Source organism: Macrobrachium nipponense, chromosome 9 (assembly GCF_015104395.2).
Source record: "Macrobrachium nipponense isolate FS-2020 chromosome 9, ASM1510439v2, whole genome shotgun sequence".
Lineage (NCBI taxonomy): Eukaryota > Metazoa > Arthropoda > Malacostraca > Decapoda > Palaemonidae > Macrobrachium > Macrobrachium nipponense.
This window is the reverse complement of record NC_061110.1, coordinates 56,428,434-56,450,849: the sequence shown is the minus strand read 5'-3', so window position 1 is coordinate 56,450,849 and position 22,416 is coordinate 56,428,434. Positions and strand designations below refer to the sequence as shown.

General features: G+C 38.6%; 1 protein-coding gene across 1 annotated transcript in view; it reads left to right on the top strand.

The window, feature by feature from the left end:
• Positions 1-17,453, top strand: part of LOC135218331 (3'-5' RNA helicase YTHDC2-like) — a 789,914-nt gene extending 772,461 nt beyond the window's left edge. The window contains 2 exon segments of the mRNA XM_064254560.1: positions 558-659; positions 16,775-17,453. Coding sequence (XP_064110630.1) covers positions 558-659; positions 16,775-17,125 — 453 coding nt within the window. The 3' untranslated portion in view covers positions 17,126-17,453.
• The last annotated feature ends 4,963 nt before the right edge of the window (positions 17,454-22,416 follow it).

Genomic DNA, 22,416 nt, shown 5'->3' with positions numbered 1-22,416 from the left:
GAATTGTGTAAACTTTATTTAGCTTCATTGTAAAATTATTGCAAAGCAAGAGATTAATAATAGTATTGTGGTCAAGGTTTTGAGTACAACAGATTGGTAATGTGATGTGTCGTATCATGGATATTACTTGTAATTAATTTAGAAGTTACTTTAAGATTTACAATTAATTTGTCATAAATTTCCCAGAAAATAGCTGCAATTCAGTGTTTTACGAGTGTCTAACTTGAGATAAATTTAGAAATGAGTATTTGTAAGTTAGATAATATAGTTATGCCAGAAATGGGTATTAAAATATATGCTGACCAACTATACATATATACAGATCTTTTTTCCTCAAACATTATCACTTACTCTGTGATGTGATCAAAGAGGTTTGCTGATGAAGTCTCCATGAGTTTTGAAAGTTATCGCCACATGATCTTGCTTCAATAAAATTAATTTTCATGATTTGTTCATCCTCATGATTATAAAAGCTGACAAAAGTCATGCAATATTTATTTCATGATATGACACGTAAAAATTCTGTGTGTGAAGTCATTCTATTTATATTTTGCCAGATTGAGTGGGTGAAGAAATGGAATGTGAGTTTCCATCAAGCCAGGCGGCTATACAATCCTTACAATGACAACATGCAAGTTCATATGTGCAGAGATGGTCAGGTAATTTTTTCAAGAAATTATTTGTATATATTAGCTTACTGAAAAAAATTATTTTGTGATGATAGTATTCACTTGGACTAAACCCTCTCAGGTACTAAAACTGGAATTCTATACAAGCAAGCTACTATCAGTAATTTTCATTGTATTAATCTTCAGATGTCAGTAACTACCAAACTTATTTGGTAGTATGCATGCTGTATTATTGTATTTTGCTAGATATAAAGAGTAATATTATGTTATGTGATATAAAGAGTACTATTATGTTTTACATGCTGTGTAGCCAAAATAGTCTTATCAGTTATGATGCAGACTTGTAAGTGTTACCTCTGATTGATTATGCCTAATATCTCTTAATTTTTGGAGAAAGTTGGCGCTGTAGTGGGTACTTTACATTGCCAAGACATTGTTGTGGATGGTCATCATCTTTAAAATTCCATAGCTTACTCCACTTATAACAAATTATTATATCTCCTCTGTATAGTATAGTATGATTTTCAGAGGCCAAATATAGTTACTGTTGTTTTTTAGTAATATTTGAATTCAGTGACAAATTGATAACTGTATGTGCAGGCATATGAATAGAACCTAAAAATTTTGATGTCTAATTCAAGTTCAGGCCTTAATTATCATGATAAACTTACTATGCCATTATTATCATGATAAAGCTACCTATAGATTAGGGAGCTAGATATGTGTTTGACTACTATTGTCAAAGTTTTTCAGTTATAACTGAGCCTGCTGATAACGGGACTGCCTACTCTTGAACAGATTACAGTAACATTACTATGTATTGAAACATTATTGTAGAAATCCTGTTAATAGCACATGACAACACATGAATGTCGTAACATCATTGACAAAGCTTTTGTTGATCAATAAAACTGTAGGCTGTGTCAATAATACTGATAGTTAATAAAATTTTAAATATAGTACCTCCCAATATAGCTTGTATATTTGGCATATTTTCAATTAGATTTGCCAGGCTAGCTTTCAGTATATAATACCCAAGTCTGCAAATGCTGTGTTATTATTTTAGTACCTCTTGTTTTAATGTATACCAGCCATTGAGCTTACCACTTACCCAGATGTCAATAGTACCTTTAATTTAACCATAATTAAAGGGATGACACATAATTATATTATCATTTAAAAGAGCGTCACTCACTGAGTTTGTTTCTTAACCCTTTAACGCCGTATGCCGGCGGGGTCTGGAAGTGAGCGCCGAAGCGGAATTTTTTTTTTTTTTTTTTAAATCACAGCACGATTAGTTTTCAAGATTAAGAGTTCATTTTTGGCTCCTTTTTTTTGTCATTGCGTGAAGTTTAGTATGCAACTGTCAGAAATGAAAAAAATATCATTATCATATATAAATACTAATGGGATATATGATAGCGCAAAAACAAAATTTCATATATAATTGTATTCAAATCGCACTGGGAGCAAAACAGTTAAAGCTAACTAGTTAATTTTTTCCCGTTGTATTGTACACTAAATTGCAATCATTTTGGTGTATAACACATTGTAAAACGATCAAGGCAACACAGAGAAAACATTATCACAAAATGATGCATGAATTCGTAATGCGCGGACGTTAAAAAAGCTGTTCTCAAAAATTCACCATAAATTGAAATATTGTGCTAGAGACTTCCTGTGTGTTGCAAAATGAAGGTAATTGATTGAATATTACTAGACTGTAAGTGTTGTAGCTTACAATTGCAGTTTTCGACCATTTCGGTCGAGTTAAAGTTGACCGAAGGACGAATTTTTTCTATTTATTGTTATTTATATGAAAATATTTCAAAACTGATAAAAGCTATAACCATAGGTTGTTTGTTGTGGTATTCTACATGAAATTGCGCACATTTTCATATATAAAACTTTATGTAACGGCTAATTTAAAATGGTGCAAACATTACGAAAATCAGACTACAAAATTTATGATTTTTTTGGAAGAGTTACCGCGCAGACGTAAGGAAAAAGTTTATTTCATAAATTCACCATAAATCGAAATATTGTGTTAGAGACTTCCAATATGTTGAAAAATAAAGGTAAATGATTGAATATTACTAGAATGTAATAGTTTTAGCTTACAATTGAGTTTTTCGACCATTTCGGTCGAGTCAAAGTTGACCGATGGTTGAAATTTTGGCACTTATTCTGATTTATATGAAAATATTTCAAAGCTGATAAAAGCTACAACCATGGGTTGTTTATTGTTGTATTCTACATAAAATTGTGCACATTTTCATATATAAAACTTTAAGTAACGGCTAATTTAAATGGTGCAAACATTACGACAATCGGACGAAAAATTGCTGATTTTTTTTTGGAAGAGTTACTGTGCGGACGTAAGGAAAATGTGTTTTTTTTTTTTCATAAATTCACCATAAATCGAAATATTGTGCTAGAGACTTCCAATTTGTTGCAAAATAAAGGTAAATGATTGAATATTATTAGAATATAAGAGTTTTAGCTTACAATTGAATTTTTGGCCAATTCGGTCGAGTCAAAGTTGACCGAAGGTTGATATTTTGGCACATCGTTATTTATATGAAAATATTTCAAAACCGATAAAAGCTACAACCATGGGATGTTTTTAGTTGTATTCTACATGAAATTGCACACATTTCCATATATAAAAATTTATGTAACGGCTAATTTAAAATGGTGCAAACATTAAGACAATCGGATGAAAAAATTTATGATTTTTTCGGAAGAGTTACCGCGCGGACGTAAGGAAAAAGTTTTTTTTCATAAATTCACCATAAATCTAAATATTGTGCTAGAGACTTTCAATTTGTTGCAAAATGAAGGTAAATGATTGAATATTACTAGAATATAAGAGTTTTAGCTTACAATTGCGTTTGTCGACCATTTCGGTAGTCAAAGTTGACCGAAGGTTGAAATTTTTGCACTTATCGTTATTTATATGAAAATATTTCAAAACTGGTAAAATCTACAACCATGAGTTGTTTTTTGTTGTATTCTACATGAAATTGCTCACATTTTCATATATAATACTCCATGTAACGGCTAATTTAAAATGGTGCAAAAATTATGTCAAAGTGACGAAATAATTTCTGAAGTGTGTCGCTGATACTTTTTAGTGCGATAAGAAAGAAATTTGAGCTTGCGCGCCTACGTAACGATTGTAAATAAAACAAAGCATTGATCCGTGAGCTCCCAGCAACCCCCAAGGCGCGTGATTCAAAAGTTGTCGCCTAGTAGGCCTTTAACTATTTTTCCACGAATTTAAAAAAAAAAAACTTTTATATTGACGTACCATACGTCCAATCGACACCCAACACGTCCAATCGGCGTTAAATGGTTAACCAGTTGTCATAGTCACATACTACTTGTAGCCAAGTCAGTCCATTTTATCCCAGCATGCATTCTTCTTGTCTAACAGATAGTATCTGTTTTACCATTTTTCATGGGTTTCTGTTTTTTCCGTACTGCTAGTTCTGACAGCCCATGGTGTTGCACCTCAATGTGAATCCATTTGTAGTTTGTTAAAAAACACCTTGATTACAAAATGGACAGTGATTGAGGTGGAATGTTGAATTTCAGAATACAGGTAGTCCCCTGGGTTATGACAGGGATTACATTCTTACACCACAAATTAAGCTGAAAAATGGCATAACCCGAGACATCATTGAAAATCATAAGAAAACTTTGCTTGTAATCCTCTGGATGTCTCAAAAATGACATAACATGCATTTTGATTAAGCTTTTCATAAAAAACCTCCAACTTTGGACAGTTCTGCCATTTTGGAGCCATGTCAAAATTCAGTCTTCTGTCAGACTGGTGACGTCAACCCTGAATATGCGCTGTAACCCAGGAAGTAATTTTTCTGTCAGACTGGTGACGTCAACCCTGAATATGCGCTGTAACCCAGGAAGTAATTTTTATGGATATATTTGAAGAGCATTGTAACCTTGGAACGACATAAGCTGAGTCTGACGTAACCCGGGGACTGCCTGTAGCTGCTTTTCCCAATATGGAATGGCACTTGGTTCTTTTGGCCGTAGGAATGCAGAAACTGCAGAAGGAAACAGTCATCCTTCTTGCTGGTTTGGTAGCCAAAAGCACAGAAGCCACTTTCTGTTTCGACAGAAACTATACACCTTCAAAACAGTTATGTGAGGGAAGAATTTCAGAAATTTGCAGTTACTGGGAATTGTGAGTCATTGGCAGGAATGAAGTCATCACAGTATCTGTCATCTACACAAAGGAATGGGCAATGTTTATTGTTCTTGGGAAAAAATGCTCCTGCTAGAAAGGTTACCCAGTAGTTTGGTGCCATTATGGACAAAATATCTACCTCACTGGTACCAGTACTACAGGCAAAATCTCAGGTGAGTCAGTTACTTCGGGGTTCTACTTCTTCTTCCTCCTAACTTTTACCATTATCCTGGAAGTGAGTGTGAGGAAACTCCCTGAGTCTTTTAGAACTGTCTTGGCTGCAATTGCAACTCTTAGTATTTGGTTTCTGTAAGGACTACTCTTATCTTTTCATGGTTTGATGCCTCAGGGTGCAAAGAGAAGCATTAGTGTGCTCCAAGAGGTTGCTCCCAATGTCGCCCTACAGTTATAGTCCACCCAATTCTGTCATTATCTCCATAACTGAAGTGTAACAGGACTCATAGGGCACATCTATCAGCAGAATAGTTTGTACAGCACTTATTCTTTATGGGTTTATGTCACACTAAAAACTTGTTCAATGATTTTTGTTTTTGCTTGTGTTATGTTTCTAAAGTGAGTCATTGTACTGTCCCAGAAAAAACTCCCTTCCCCTGATCTGGGTTACCATGAATATGGCAACGTTGCACTCTTTCAAGTCTACCGATAGTTAAAGTATTCACTGTGAATGAAGAGAGGGGTGTCTCTAACTCTGTTTGAATTGGGACAACAAACATAATGAATCACAAGTCAGTCAACAGATTTTATTGTTTTCACCAATACAGTTTAAGTTTCTTGGGTTGTTTATTTTCAAACACGGAAGTTAAATTGTCATACTGTCAAGCAAAGGCCAATTTGATCCTAAACAGTAACTTTTCAAAGCAAACGTTGACTTTGATACCCCTGTCTGTCTGCCTAGAAATCTTACATTTTAAATCCTGCGGTACACAGACCAACTGCCCATGCAGGCCAATAGCATCTCCTTCCTATGTCCATGCAGATGTTAGTGAGTGAAGCTTTAATCTGAAATCTGTTATTACTTTTCAAGCCAATAAAATATTAACTTAATCATTTCTTATCATTGCTAATAATTGTAGTACTGTCATATAGAAAATTATATTAAGTCATGTGAACTATTTAAAAGTAGATATTTGTAATTTGCTAAAGAAAACTTTCATAATCAGTTATCAGTCATAGTTAACAGTCGACTCTTTGGTAAGTAGGCTACCTTATTCACTTGCTATTCATGTAATAATATATTTCGAGTCATAATATATTTCTTTCAAAATGAGATTAGATTTTGGAGTATTTCTCGAAAAGTGTCCTTCTCCACGAAATCTGGAAATGTGTTTTGTATATTGCTATATTTTTTCTATTATCTAGAAGATCTAAATTTTGAGGAGACATGATTCCATTTGGTAACTATAGCACATCTAAAATAAATCGGCATAACATAGTTTGTTCATATACAAACAAACCCTCTGTATTAACAATAGGATAATTTCTAGCACCTAGCTGGATCCGGTAAAAAAGTAGATGAAAGCAAGGAATCTTGTGGTATCTGGCAATGCATGCGTAGATCGGGTGAAGAGTGGTCAAACGCCAAACATCTATGTCAGTCTTTCTTTACCGCCTTGGGACGAAAGTTGGGTTTTTCCTCTCTTGGCCTTTTTCCTGGTTTTTGCCCATTTCGTTCCTTTAGTGTGTTTGTGTGTGATTTTACCTATTATTATGGCTGCTTCTGCTCCTTCTCGACGTCAGCGTTGGTGCCCCAGAATTCCTGGATTCCCGTGTTCTCGTTTCTTGGCTTCATCACCGATGGACCCTCACATCACTTGCAGTAGGTGTCATTCCAATTTTTGTACGATTACGAATCCTTGTACGGAATGCCAGGCATGGCCTTTGGAGCAGTGGAGAAAGTTTTATGGTAAGAGGGAACATCGGAGAGTCTCCATTCTTCCTTCTTGGGAGGGTTTTGCTCCTATTCCCGATGTTTCGTCTTCCGCAGTAGTCAACCCCCATAGTAGCGTTGCCCCTGCTTCTCTTTCCTTTTCTTCCATTGATTCGTCGATGGAAGTATCGGGAGGTCACCAGGGTATTATTTGTAATGTAGCCCCCTCTTCTTCAGGAGTTTTTTTCGGTTCCCGAGAAGGGTGAGGTTTTTTCAGCATTCTCTTCTCTTCCAGAGTCGGAGGCGTCCAAATGGCGGCGATTTGGAAGACGCTTGGGCTAGGGGGTACCCCGTCCTTGGGGGGCTGCTAGCGCATTTTGAGGAGGCTCGCACCCCCCTCCCCAGTCCAGCCAGGCCATCCACCCCCCCCCCCCCCCCTCTCCAGGCCTCGTCTCCACGGGTGGAGCAGTCGGCCATTTTGTATTGCTCCGCCGGTGTCTGCTGCCGCCTTGTCTCGGAGTGATGCTGCGGCATCAGCCCCGTTGTTGTCGTCACAGGGCCCATCTTTGTGTATTCCTCCGCCAGTGGTGTCTCTTACCTCCTCGCTCAGAGGGGAGGTCATGACGTCACCACCGCTTGTGACGTCACTCTCATCCATGACGTATCCTCCAGTCAGTCGCCTCCGAGCCGCCTCTCTTAGCCGTGACATCATCTCTGCCGCCCAGTTCGAAACATCTCCCTTCCTTGTCTTCGGAGCCTTCTCAGGCACATCAGTCTGAGCTCATATGCCAGGCTGTGCTTCAGAGGCTGAACTCTGTTTTAGATGTGCAGTTGGCTGCCTTATCGGTTGGGAGGACTGGTAGGAAACGCGTTGCTTCGTCCCCGCCTTCCGAGAAGAGTGCGCATAAGAAGCTGGTGCTGTCTCCCTCTCCTTCTTCCCCTTCTACACCTTGTGGGCGTATAAGGCATTGGAAGGCTAAGGACCTTGCCCTTCCTTCGCCGCTGAGGGAGGAACAGCACGGACGTGTTCCCAAGAGTGCTATGGTTTTGGGCAGTGTTAGTGATGTGTGTTCTGCAGGGGTTGCTTCGCTGCCGAACCTTGTACGTGCAACCACCCCACCCCATCCTTGCACATCGCGAGCGTGTTGCAACCTCCCCCGTCCGTGCTCCTTCTTCTCCCAGGCCTATTCGTCGCCGTAAAGACCTGAAGGCACCTGTCAAGAGGTCGAAGGTAGTGAGCACGGAGGTGGTGCAGCTGGAGTGTTTGCTTGCTTCCAAGTCTTCCACTATAAGGGATTCTCCGTCAATCTCGAGTGCTCGAGTTTCCCCCCCATCTCACGTACATTAGGCCGCCACGACCGTGTCTGTTTATGGTCATCTGGAGTCACCTGTTGAGGTAAGTGATGTGCCTAATGTTACAGTGGGTCCGTCTCGGAGGCTGACGCTTGGACCCAGCCCAGATAGGCTAGTAGAGATTTCAGACCGTTTGCCTACTAACCCTTCTGTGAATTTTGGTGAAGAAATCGCGTTAGAGGAGCCTACACATACTTCTCGTCATCGGTCGCCGGTGCCAGAGCAGGAAGAAGGGGACACGCAGGAGTTTCTGTCTTCCAATTCGGAGGTTATTGATCTCATTCGTGGGTTCAACAATTTGGAAAGTAGGACTCCGGATCGGTCGTCTTACACTCCTTCTTGCTTGGAAGCCTTGGTGGGAGCTACTCAGGACCCCAAATCATCACTCCAGCTGCTGTTGTCAGGGGCATGTTCAGTCGGTCTTGCAGAAGGTTAACGCCTCTGTTTCTGACCGGGACGGTTCACTTCGCTCTAGAGGCTCTACCAAACTCGTACCCCCACCTCTCACAAGACATAGGAAGTACTATGCTATGAGCTCTGCATTTTTGTTGTCATGCTACCTTAACCCAGACGTCATTCGCCTGAAGCCGGGTTTGACTTTGGAACAGGTGAGGTCAGTGGCTCCGTCCTTATCGCCGCAAGATGCCTTAGCCTTGGAATCTATGGCGGCCTCCATGTTGCAGACGGTTTCTTGGCTGGACCTCTGGTCTGTGGTGATTGCCAAGATAGCTTCTGACAGGTCCCCTGATGGGTTGGTGAGTGCCACCTCGCTTGCCAGTCTTTTGCAATCCGGGGGCAAAGCATTTTCTTATTTAGCTCACCTCAGTGCCAATTTATGGGCTAATCTTCTTCTGGTTAGGAGGGACGCGGCTTTGTCTAGGATGGAGAGGTCGCTCGACACCGAGTCTTTGCTGGCCTTGAGGAACGGTGACCTGTTAGAATCGCAATTTTTGTTTCCACGGACCGAACTGGACAATGCGATAGACCAACGTCGGGCTGACACCAAGGACCGTCTGGTGCACCAAGCCGTGTCTAAATCAGAGCCCCGCCCTCGGAGACGTTTGGCCACCCCTCCTCCCCCCGGTCCAGCAGCAATCGAGGAGATCATCCGTCAAGGGGGCCGTCGGTAGGTTTGGCGCCTCTCCCTCTCCTGCGCCACGGGTGGGGGGTTGCCTGGCTGGCCACTGGGCCAAGTGGCAGTGTTACGGGGCAGAGAAGTGGGTGGTAGATGTCCTTCAGGTGGGATACCTGTTGCCATTCGACTTCTCTCCTCCTCTGTCGGACAAGCCGCATCTCGGGAAGATGTATCCCCCAGATTCTCTGAAGTTCTTGGCTCTTCAGGAGGAGGTGCAGAAAATACTGGACAAGGATGCGATAGCGGAAGTAGTGCGTCCGTCCCCAGGATGGAGGCCTGAGATCGACTTATCCACCTTGAATCTCTTCATCAGGAAGGCACGGTTCAAGATGGAGACCCCGCGCGCTCGGTGTTGGCAGCCGTGAGGGAAGGCGGCTTCATGCTGTCGATAGACTTGAAGGTTGCATACTTCCAAATCCCTGTTCATCCCACGTCCAGGAAGTTCCTTCGCTTCTCTCTTGCGGACAAGATCTTCGAGTTCAAAGTCTTGTGCTTCGGGTTGACCAAAGCCCCTCAAGTGTTCACAAGGGTCTTCTCTCTCGTGTCAAGTTGGGCCCATGCTCAGGGGATCCGTTTGCTGAGGTACCTCGACGATTGGTTGGTCTTGGCAGTTTCCAAGGGAAAAGCTGCTGCAAGACAGGGATCGTCTTCTTCGGTTCTGTCTGGACCTGGGCATATTAGTCAACCAGGAAAAGTCGAACCTCGTACCCACTCAAAGGATTCTCTACCTGGGCATGGTCATCGATATGACAGTGGTGAGAGTTTTCCCGTCGGATCAGAGATTGGAGAAGTTATGAGCTGTGGTGCGCAACCTCTCAAAGTCGCATCAGTCAGCTCATCAGTGGCAGGTTCTTCTGGGAGTGCTATCTTCCCTGGAGAAGCTGGTCCCTCATGGGTGTCTTCATCTTCGGTCTCTGCAATGGAGACTGGGGGAATTCTGGTCTTCGGCGGGGGACTCTCCCCTGTTTATGGTCTCACTGTCTTTAAAAGGGAGAGAAGACCTTCGTTGGTGGCTGGACGACCAGAATCTATTGAAGGGCGTCCCTTTGCATTCTCTCCCTCCGGACTTCCTTCTGTTCTCGGACGCCTCCCTCGCAGGTTGGGGCACGCACTTAGGCGGCCTCATCGCTTCAGGCATTTGGGGTTTAGAGGACAAGCTGCAGCATATCAATCTCTTCGAGTTGAAGGCGTCTTTCCTGGGTCTGAAGGAGTTTCGGGGGATGGTAGAGGGTCACTCTGTCGTTCTCATGTCGGACAACACCACGGTGGTAGCCTACATGAACAAACAGGGAGGCCTAGTTTCTCAGCAGCTTCATGCCTTGACCATCGAGCTTCACCAGTGGGCAATCAACAATTCGGTAGAGCTTTCAGCCAGGTATATCCCAGGGAAATGGAACGTGGTCGCAGACAAACTCGTTCGCCGGGATCAGATCTTAGGCACAGAGTGGTCCCTTCATCAGGTGGTGGCGGACAGGCTTTTCCAGATTTGGGGTAGACCCATGCTGGACCTTTTCGTTACACGTTACAACAGGAAGCTGGAAGTATTCTGTTCAGTGGTCCCAAATCCCTTGGCATTGGCAGAAGACGCATTCCAACATCCCTGGGACAACTTGGATGTGTATGCCTTCCCTCCGTTTTGTTTGATCTGTCAGGTTCTAAACAGGCTGTTGGGTTCACAGTCTCTCAAAATGACTCTGGTGGCCCCTGTGTGGCCTCAGGCAGAATGGTTTCCAGACCTGCTATCGTTGTTGTCGGAGATTCCGAGGGAGATTCCACCTTGGCGGCATCTCCTGTGTCAGCTCATGCAGAAAGGTTTCACTATTCGGTAGAATCCCTGTCTCTTCACGGTTGGAGGCTATCAACTATCTCCTCCGAGAGAGAGGCTTTTCTCAGAAGCCAGCTGGGCACATGTCCAGCAGTCTTAGGAAGTCAACCTCCGCAGTTTACCAGGGCAAATGGGCGATCTACTGTGATTGGTGTTGTAAACGGGGTTTTTCTCCACTCGCGACCTCTATTCAGTGAATAGCAGACTTTTTAACCTTCCTCAGAGACGAGAAACATTTGTCTGTGTCTGCTATTAGAGGCTACAGGGAGGCTCTTGAGTTTGGTGTTACACCTGAAGGGTATCGACATCTCTTCCTGGGAACTTTTCAAGACAGTTTTCCTTTTGGCTTTGGCATCTTCCAAAAGGGTAGGAGAGCTCCACAGTCTGAGTTATGAGGTGAAGCACACCAGGGGTTGGAAGTCAGTGTCCTTCGAATTTGTTCCGGAGTTCGTGGCCAAGACCCAAAATCCCTCGGTGCATAATGACAGGTTCGCTTCATTCTCCATTCCCTCACTGACTGACTTTGTGGGTGGTGATGCTCAAGAGCTTTTGTTGTGGCCTGTCCAGGCCCTGCGTTATAATCTTAAAAGGACTCGGCACCTTAGACCAGGCTGCCGTAGGCTCTTTGTCAGTACAGGCTGTACGAAGAAAGAGGTGTCTAAGAATACTATCTCTTTTTGGATACGGGAAGTCATCAGACAGGCATACTTGACTCTTGATGATTCCATCGCCACGTTTGTGCAGGCTAGAGCACATGACGTTAGGGGTATTGGTCCCTCTTTGGCTTTCAAAAGAACTTGGCTGTACATAGAGTGCTGAGCGCTGGTACTTGGTTACGCCAGTCCATGTTCACCTCTTTCTATCTTAAGGATATTGCCCACAGATCTATGGACACATTTTCCCTGGGTCCTGTGGTGGCTGCCCAACAGGTTGTGTAACTCATAGTTGCCCTTAACGGGGCACCTTTGTTTCTTACCTAAGATGATTGTGTGGATGAGAGAATGAGTGAGATGGCTGGCATCCTTCTTTTTCCTGTACCTTTCCTTCTTCCGCCCCTCTTTTTGTTAAGTCATCCTGAGTTGGGAAAGACTGGCGTAGATGTTCGGCGTTTGACCACTCTTCACCCGATCTACGCATGCGTTGCCAGATACCACAAGATTCCTTGCTTTCATCTACTTTTTTACTGGATCCAGCTAGGCACTAGAAATTATCCTATTGTTAAGACCTCAGGTTTGTAGCTATGAAAAATACAAATTGTCTTAGAAAATTTGTCATTTTGTCACTGACTCTCACTTTTTACTTCTAAGATATGTTTTCAAATTTGTTTATGGTTTCATTCTCGTATGCTTTAATTTCAAGATATTTTATATGAAACTGTGAAATATGTTAACAAACAGGCGGCATTTTAATGGAGAACCATAGAAATCATAATGATTTAGACAGTAACAATTATTCTTTTTAAAAATCTTTATGAATAACATATCTGCTTATCATACAGTGATAATCTTTATGTTTATGACTTCTACCCTAAATTAGGGTAATTGGTTAACAAATGGCCTGTGAGACCAACAAACTTAGGCTTATATTTATAATAAGCAAATGCTATTTTGAGGATTCAAAAGGGACAGAAAAATAGACCTAAGAATATTAGCCTGCCTTGGTTGTTTTCTTCTCACAAAGTAAAATAGAACCGCTTATCGCAAACCGCAAACTTTTCCCAATGACATATGTAATGTAAGGGTAAACTTCTGGCGCTCTGCTTCGGCCGTAAATTTCATAGATTAATTTATTTGAACCTACAGTTTATTTGAACTATCATAAAATAGATATGGCTGCTATTAGATGACCTTCTAATGCATTTTAGCAGCACCTTGTGACAGAATCTCACACAAGCATAAAACAAGTAAGCTCCCCACAGTTACTTGAATCGTACCAGCTGATAAAATTTCCACAGCCACACTTTCCCCTTTACATTACTTTTTACCCACAGGACAATTGGTTCAATGAAAACTACAGACAACTTCACACACTTGTATTCACCATCACTACCCAAGACAGACAACACCAAAACCATACAACAACCTGAAAACACCCCAATCACCACGCAAACAAACACCAACAGCTCGAAAACAACACGACAAATCCAACCCACCACAAAAAACTGCCAACACCAACACTATCAACCACGAAAACACCAAATAACACTGGCTACTTCTGACTCACCATCTTTTCCAACTTACTGACTCTTCACTTCTTATAACTACCGTAACACACTACTGCCATTGATATATACTCGGTGATTGCCACAATAGACACATGCTTATGTCCACCATCAAACCACTCCCATTCACCCTTCCACCAATTTTGCGCTCTCTCTCTCTCTCTCTTTCACGCAACCCTCGAAGACGTTGTCAAATTTAAATTACCATTATCACTCCTCCATAACCTATCAACAGTAAAATATATATCACTAGAAAGGTGAGGGGAGAAGAAGAGGAGAGAGAGAGCGAGACGAGAGCGAGAGAAGAGAGACGAGACCGAGAGAGAGAGAGAGAGAGAGAGAGAGAGAGAGAGAGAGAGAGAGAGAGAGAATCTTACCTTTAAAAACAAACAGTTGAAGTTTGAACTCTTTATCTATTGCATAACAATATGATGTATTACACAATGAATGATAAAAATTCATACAAATCCACTGAACACTTTCTTAAATTCAAAGGGAATAGTTTTGACTGTCACCAAGGTAGTTTCCCAATTCTCAGCGGACTTGAAAGAGTACGATGTAGCCACATTCACGAGTAACCCAGACCAGGGGGAAAGGAAGTTTGGTCCATACTGTGCGTATTGTTATTCAGCAGGTTCATTACAGATTTCACTACAGCTCTATCAGATGATACTTTTCAAGAGAAAAGTATCTGTTGCTGCTCCACCCACTCTAGGTCCTGCAGAACTTCTGTGGTGAGCTTGCTGTGTGCAGCTCCACTAACTCCTCCACATTGTCATCACTGATTGCCAAGTCCATGGACTTGCCCAGAGACATAATATCCTTAATGACAGGCTGAGCATTGAAGCCTTCAGTGTCCCTTTCTGCTTCAGCACCTGACAACCATTTCCTCCAAGCAGAGTCATGTCAAAGACATACCCCAGGATTTTTTCTGTGAGGCTAAGCAATAGAGGCTGTTACTCTGTCCAAGAATTGTGACTTGATGGGCTTTCTTCATAGACTTGTGGATAAGATGTAGACTTCCAACATGCAAGGTCCATTTGTTATACTTTCACCCTTATATGTAGTGTCTCTATCTCCCCAGGAGTGAATCTTAGAATTTAGGCAAATATAATCTTTATGCAAATATTAGAATGAATCCTAGAATTAAGACAAATATGTATAGTGGAGTATTTTCAGCCATTCAGTGTTTAAGACAATCAAAAGAGGTAATGAATGGTTGGACTGCAGGTTAACCCTTTATGGACGGATCCCCTCATATGAGTAGCAGGTTTTGGGTGGTGGACGGATCCACTCATGGTGAGCATCAATATTATGGGCCATTGATTTGAAGGAATTGGGCAGGAAAGAGTTTCCATTTCTTTTATAGCCCATAAATTCACTGATGGCAACTTTTAGACTGACTAAAATCAAGAAGAAGGTAGCTCATGAGCTAGCTGTGATCTCAAGTATACTGCCTCTCTCTCTCACATGATGCCTTGTTACATATTTACTCATAGATACACCCAGGGGTTACTGTTGGTTTTAGTTCTTATCTTTTATGATAGTATGTCAGTTATGATTGTAATTTTGCAAAGAAATATTAGAAAAGACATGTACATATAATCCAAAAAAGTTACTGCATCTTTGATCTCAGTAAATTTACATAAATATTTTACAACAAATATACATACTCAGAATTTGTTAATGATTTTAATTCATATCTGTTTTGATATTGTATGAGCTGTAGTTATAATTTTACAAAATAAAATCAATTTATTTATTAGAAAATACGTATAAATAGGTAGAATTTACAATTGTCTTGTAAAAGAGGGCCCACAAGGGGTTGTAAATATGTACATATTCATTTTCAAATTCTTGTAGAAGGTAAGGAAAATTTTACAGAATTTTTTTTCTTACACCTTGTGCATTTGCATATCTTCCACTTTCAATAGGTGTATTTTTTCTTAAATTGCCCAACCTCAAAGTCTACCTGGCCTGGGGTGCAGCTTATTTTTAGCCCAGCTCTCAAGGGTTCAAGAATCCAGAAATTAAATGAGATTTGTAGATTCAAAAGGTAAACCAGAGAGAGAAATAATAGTTAGTTATGTAGGACAGTAAAATGGAAGATACTAGTATATGGCTAAAAAGTAGGTCCAACTAAGAGTCAAATGTAACTGCAAAAAAACCCTTAGTAATCCCTGTGGGGAATCATATTGAGGGAGCTCGGAACTTTTAAGAACTTGTTATAACTCAGGATGAGGAAGTTGTGGTTAGAGGGATTAAAATGAAAATAGTTATTAAATGTAAACTCATTTAAAACATAATGAAACTGCAAATTTTCAAATTTCATTTCCTAAAGCCAGTTAAAAAAATTGTCCCAAATGTATTTAAAAAGGTTTTCCAGAAATAGCACATTATTACCAAAAAATTCATGAATGGAATTATGAAAATGTGCTTAAGAACAAAAATTCACAAAGGCACTGTTAACTTTTATTACCAAAAAATTCATGTATGGAATTATGAAAATGTGTTTAAGAACAAAAATTCATAAAGGCATGTTACTTCCCCAACCCTTTAAGCAGTCCCCTTAACCATTATATTTGTGTGCTTTCTACTTAGCAAAGGAATTCCAAGGTCACAAAGTGTTAGTCCCTTCAGTAAGGGTACGTGCTCTTTACATATTTTTTGTCAGTCAAATATTTTCAAGACACTTTACTAACATGGTCTCAATCCATTTTTTGACCCATTCACTTTCTGAAGCTGTGGATTATTAACTTTTCTTCCTAGGAGTTCCCACTCATTTCTTCAGGTCCATCATCTTCCTTGTAGGAGATCTGCAATTCAGATTCCTCCCACCTAAATTGCCATTCCAGTTATGTTTAAAGTTATTGATTAGTAATGAAACAAATAATTTTTTTAATCGTGTAAACCTTTTATTTGTAATGAAGAGTGTCTGCCCCAACTTCATTGCTCTGTAGCAGCTGTAAACATTGTATAAGAGGTGAATCAGTCAGCCACAAGGGACCTTTTAGGAGCCATGTGAGTCTGTGCCAACATACTGCAACCAGTAGATATTCTACAATTCTTTACTATTGAGAATTGAAGTCCATAGGATTCATGCAACACAGATAGTCTATGTAAAAGTACAGTGCATTCTCAACTTACTGCAGGACCTGTTCCAGCGCCGCACTAAGTTGATTTCCACCATAAGTCAGTTTTTCGCCGTCAACTGCGCTTAACAGCTCTTACGGTGCCATAACTTAATGTTGCATCAAGTTACAGTGCCGTAAGCACTGTTAACTTGATGCTCTACGGCACTTACAGTGCCATAACCAAGCGCCATAACTTTATGCAACATCAAGTTACGGCGTTGTAAAGTGCCATTAATTGTACTGAAAAAGCCCTGTAAGTCAAGGACACACTATAATGGGTTTGTGTTGAAAATTTAATTTTTATAAAGTTACTTTTAATGCTATTGCAATTCATTAATGTGTTCATCACTTAACTATTACATTTTGATTTCAGGAGGTTGAAAGCTCTGTTGGAGAACAGTTAATTCGACTTTGGGATAAAGGCAGTGGCAGTGGTGGTAGTAATGGTGGAAGTGGGTATAAAGGCAACAATGCATATATGGTTGGAGGCAATGGAGGTCCACCAATGATGCATGACCCCCCAGGACCGCCACCTCCACGGCATCCCTTGCATCCCCCACCTCACCTCGGGCCAGTGCATTCTCCATTTCATCATCCATTTGGCAGAAATTATGGAAATGGGTATGGGTATGGTGGTGGTAATAGTAGTGGTGGTGGAGGAGGAGGAAGTGGCGGTGGTGGTGGTGGTTATCGAGGTGGCTATAGAGGTGGATATAGAAGGTAGTGTGCAATCTTGCTGGAGTAGTTATTTTTGAGAAAAGTATGTTTCATCCAGGGTCAGATTTGTATTAATGTAAAAATTGAAAAATGGTGTGCAGTAGTGGCAACTTATCAGTTACAGTCTACAGAGCACAGCCATTATGAAAAGTTTTTTTTGATTAGATACACAAAAAAAGGATTTTGTATATGATTTAGATACATTTGATCACTTTCAGCATACATTTTATATTAGAAGATGAAAGATGTACTGGAAATGAATCTGGATTTTTGTCCTGTATATATTGATTTAGTTACTTTCCTGAATGTAATATTGAAAATATTTTTTAAGATGCTCTCTTTGTTTTTTTCTCTTTTAGTCAAAGCTATTATTTTTTAAAATTTGATATTTGTCACAAGAAGCAGTGGATGTTCCACATGAAGTACCATTTAGCTTTCGCTTAGAATGTAATATGAAGCACTATTTTTCAAGACTAATAGCATGACAGATTTAAAACAAAATCTTCACAGTAAAAGCCTTCCATTGTCCTGAAGTGGTTAGATGCTCATTATTTGCAAGGTTTGTTCTTACATGTTGGTCTTCAGTTATATGTGAAGGTGAATCGAGCTTTTAATAGGATTGTAGTAATTGGGTGGTTACATAATAATGATAATAATAATAAAGAGTTGGTTAATTTCTCTGGATATTAAGAGGTAAGAGTACAATCCTGTTTCCTCTTGATTCAGAGATACGTGCATTAGTGAATCTGTTGTGTGACAGGGAAAAGTAAATGCAGATTCATCTGTGTTGGAGGAGACATTGAGTCACTATAATGAGACGCCTTAATGAACTAGAGTGCCAAGTGAAAAGTATGATTAGGAGGTACAGGCGGCCCTCGCTTAGCAGCGGGTTCAGTTCCTGGTTGCTGACGCTGAGCAATTTTCGACGCATAGCGATTTTAAAGTCTACGGCTGCCGCACACCTTCTTTCGGAGTACTAGACCAGTTAACAGCGCCATAATCCTGCAATGGTGCCATAAGCAAAATTATATTTATGCAGTATAGTACAATAGAATTTACTGTACAGTTGCACTGTACAGTACATTATAGTATTATAAATACTGTAAAGTGAAAAAAACCTATCTTTAATCCTTTGGGTGTCTAGAGTATGTAAAGATATAATAAGGTTTTTATACAGTGTACAGGTAGCTATGGTGTTCAAGTTATGATAATCTAATTTTACAAGAGACCAAATTACAGTAGCCTAACTTTATCCCATCTTCTAGTTAAATGAGTTCAAAAACAGCAAAAGAGAATGATGAAAGTATGGTTTTAACATTATACTCATTGCATAAATGTGTACAGCCATGAACAACCGAACGAGAAACAACTTTTTTTAGGAGTACAACCAAATTGGATAACAACAACTTCCATTTGGCTTGTTTTTAAACCATCGTACTATATTAAACAATAACCATAGTTGTTATAAATGACGTTATTCACTATAGATCAAAGATCAATAGGGAAATATACTGTTACGTAAATTTAAACCTAGTTGTAGCTGAAGCTGAGAAAACTGTTCAAGCTGCTAATGACCATTATCGTGCATTGGCAACAAGGATAAAACTCCAGTAAACGTATGCCATCAAACACAACCGTAGAGAAAATTTATTGAAAATCATTTTAATCAAAACTACTGTGCTTGAGAGAACACATTTTACTGATGGTTTTTCACGCCGATAAAAGATAAATAGCATAAAGTTCATATTACAATGATATAAAGGAAAATTGTGAACGGAATCACGTAATTGTTTTACCCAATAAACATGCTGCCAACGTAATCTGTTGAAAAACAAAAATTAGTTCACAATCACGAGACTTATTCAAGTCATATTTCCACCTAAAAACACGTATAAGGAAAAATTCCCTTGTCTCATATAATTCAAGTATCTAGATATTCGTTTATGTCAACTAGAAGCAAGAAAATGCTCTCAGAATTGCGTTAAATATGACAAAACACTTGTATTTACCATCAGCTGATTTCCAAACCAAAACATTGACCGCTATGTTAGTAGTATTTTATAATACAATAATATGAGAATACACACAATATCATTGGATACAGTGAAGTAATGTATAACTTTTTAAAAGATTTATGGAAAAGATGTATATTTACTTTTTCTTTGGCAATCTTTGCTTATCTTAATTTTCATCACTATGCCTGCCATCTAAGTAGCAGCAACATCTCGAGCTCGTACGATCATGCCTCAATTTTTTGCTCGTGTAACAAAGTAGAAAATTGACCGAGTTGCACATTATAATTTGTACTTCTATCCCATGAAAAAAAAAACAAATTGCAGTGTTGCAAAATCAAATGTATACACAAGTTTTGTCTTTTAAAATCAATTTATGCAACAATTTAAATATAATTTGTTATGGAAACTTGACTCAATGATAAAAATAAAAATTTTATTATTCTGGCGCGACTGAACAACCTATTCCCTTCATCATGTGAAGGGCTGTTACAAATACTTCAAATATACATGCGTACTGCCACTGTATCATATGTACATAAATAAAAAAAATACCTTGAAATACATTTTTTATACACATTTTAAAACATAAAAGCATGAAAACTTATAACAAAAAGCTGAAGGTTCATTAGCAAAATGAATTATAATTAGCTCCCAAATTGATAAATTATACCATGTGAAGTCCTTGTAAAATGTGTTTTTCAGAATAGCAGGGGACAAGGATGAACATGAAAAAACATCCTCTGATAATGCGGAGGGCAGTTACAAAATCTGCCTTAATTTGTATCGTATTTATGTTCAAAAATAAAAATACCCTATACATAATATATTTCCATACACATTTTAAACATGCAAGCATGAACATTTATAAAATCAACACATCGAATGCTAAATTTGCACCCTTTTTAACTAATTTCGGAAGAGCGATAGACAGCGGTGGACAAGAACGAATATGAAAAAACATCCTCTGATAATGTGGAGGGCAGTTTTAAAAGCTGCCTTTTTATCATATTTATGTGCAGAAATAGAAAATATGCTATACATAATACATTTTCATACACATTTTATTGACACATCGATCGCTTTTTAATATCTTTTGCATAACCTTTATGGTCTGAATGGTATTTCTACAAATGTATGTACTTATTAGACATAATGGCACTTGCGGCGTTGTTAAGCAAAAATTGTGCCGTAAAAATACCTTAACCCTTAAACGCCGAAGCGGTATTTTAAAAATTGTCTCCCGTATGCCGGCTGGGTTCGGGAGTGAGCGCCGAAGCGGAAATTTTTTTTTTTTTTTTGTTTTTTTTTTTTTAAATCACAGCACACTTATTTTTCAAGATTAAGAGTTCATTTTTGGCTCCTTTTTTTGTCATTGCCTGAAGTTTAGTATGCAACCATCAGAAATGAAAAAAATATCATTATCATATATAAATATTGGGATATATGACAGAGTGGAAAAAAATTTCACATATAATTGTATACAAATCGCGCTGTGAGCAAAACGGTTAAAGCTAACGAGTTAATTTTTTTGTTGTATTGTACACTAAATTGCAATCATTTTGGTATGTAACACATCGTAAAACGATCAAAGCAACACAGAGAAAATATTATCACAAAATGATGCATGAATTCGTAACGAGCGGACATAAAAAAGTGTTTTTTTCAAATATTCACCATAAATCAAAATATTGTTCTAGAGACTTCCAATTTATTTCAAAATGAAGATAAATGATTGAATATTACTAGACTGTAAGAGTTTTAGCTTAGTATTGCATTTTTCAACCATTTCGGTCAAGTTAAAGTTGACCGAATGTCGAATTTTTTTTTTATCGTTATTTATATGCAAATATTTCAAAACTGATAAAAGCTACAACCATGGGTTGTTTTTTTGTTGTATTTTACACGAAATTGCACACATTTTCATATATAAAACTATGAAACGGCTAATATGAAAAAGAGCAAATATTACGACAATGCGAAGTAAGCATTTCGGAGATTTGCAGCAGAGAATCCACGTGCGGACGTAGGGAAAACTTTTTTTTCAAAAATTCACCATAAATCAAAATATTGTGCTAGAGACTTCGAATTTGTTTCAAAATGAAGATAAAGGACTGAATATTACTAGACTGTAAGAGTTTTAGCTTACAATTGCGTTTTTCGACCATGTCGGTAGAGTCAAAGTTGACCGAACGTCTATTTTTTTCTATTTATTGTGATTTATATGCAAATGTTTCAAAAATGAGATAAGCTACAACCTTCAATTATTTTTTGTTGTATTCTACATGAAAGTGCACACATTTTCATGTATAAAAATCTATGAAATGGCTGATATGAAACGGAGCAAATATTACGAGAATGCGAAGTAAGCATTTCGGAGATTTGCGGCGGAGAATCCGCGTGCGAAGGGAAGGAAAAAGTTTTTTCAGAAATTCACCATAAATCGAAATATTGTGCTAGAGACTTTGAATATGTTTGAAAATGAAGATAAATGATTGAATATTACTAGACTGTAAGAGTTTTAGCTTACAATTGCGGTTTTCGACCATTTTGGTAGTCAAATTTGACTTTATGTCGATTTTTTTCTATTTATCATGATTTATATGCAAATATTTTGAAAATAAGAAAAGCTACGACCTTCAATTATTTTTCGTTGTATTCTACACAAAATTGCGCACATTTTCATATATAAAACTATATATCAGCTAATATGAAATGGAACAAATATTACGAGAATGTGACGTAAGCATTTCGGAGATTTGCAGCGGAGAATCCGCGAGCGAAGGGAAGGTAAAAGTTTTTTTCAGAAATTCACCATAAATTGAAATATTGTGCTAGAGACTTTGAATTTGTTTCAAAATGAAGATAAATGATTGAATATTACTAGAATGTTTGAATTTTGCCTACCCAAAAATACCAAAATTATATATATATATATTATATATATTATATATATATATATATATATATATATATATATATATATATATATATATATATATATATATATATGGGGATACAATCCACAATGAAGTAAAATCCTCTTGTAGTTTATAATATATATACTTGTACAGGATTTTACTTCATTGTGGATTGTATCCCCATTTACTTAGAGGTACAACATAGTACCTGGCTTCTGCATATATATATATATATATATATATATATATCTATATATATATATATATATATATATATATATATATATAGATATATATATATATATATATTACATTTTCCTATTCTGGTACAAATACATAACTAAAAGGAATGCAGGTGAAACTTT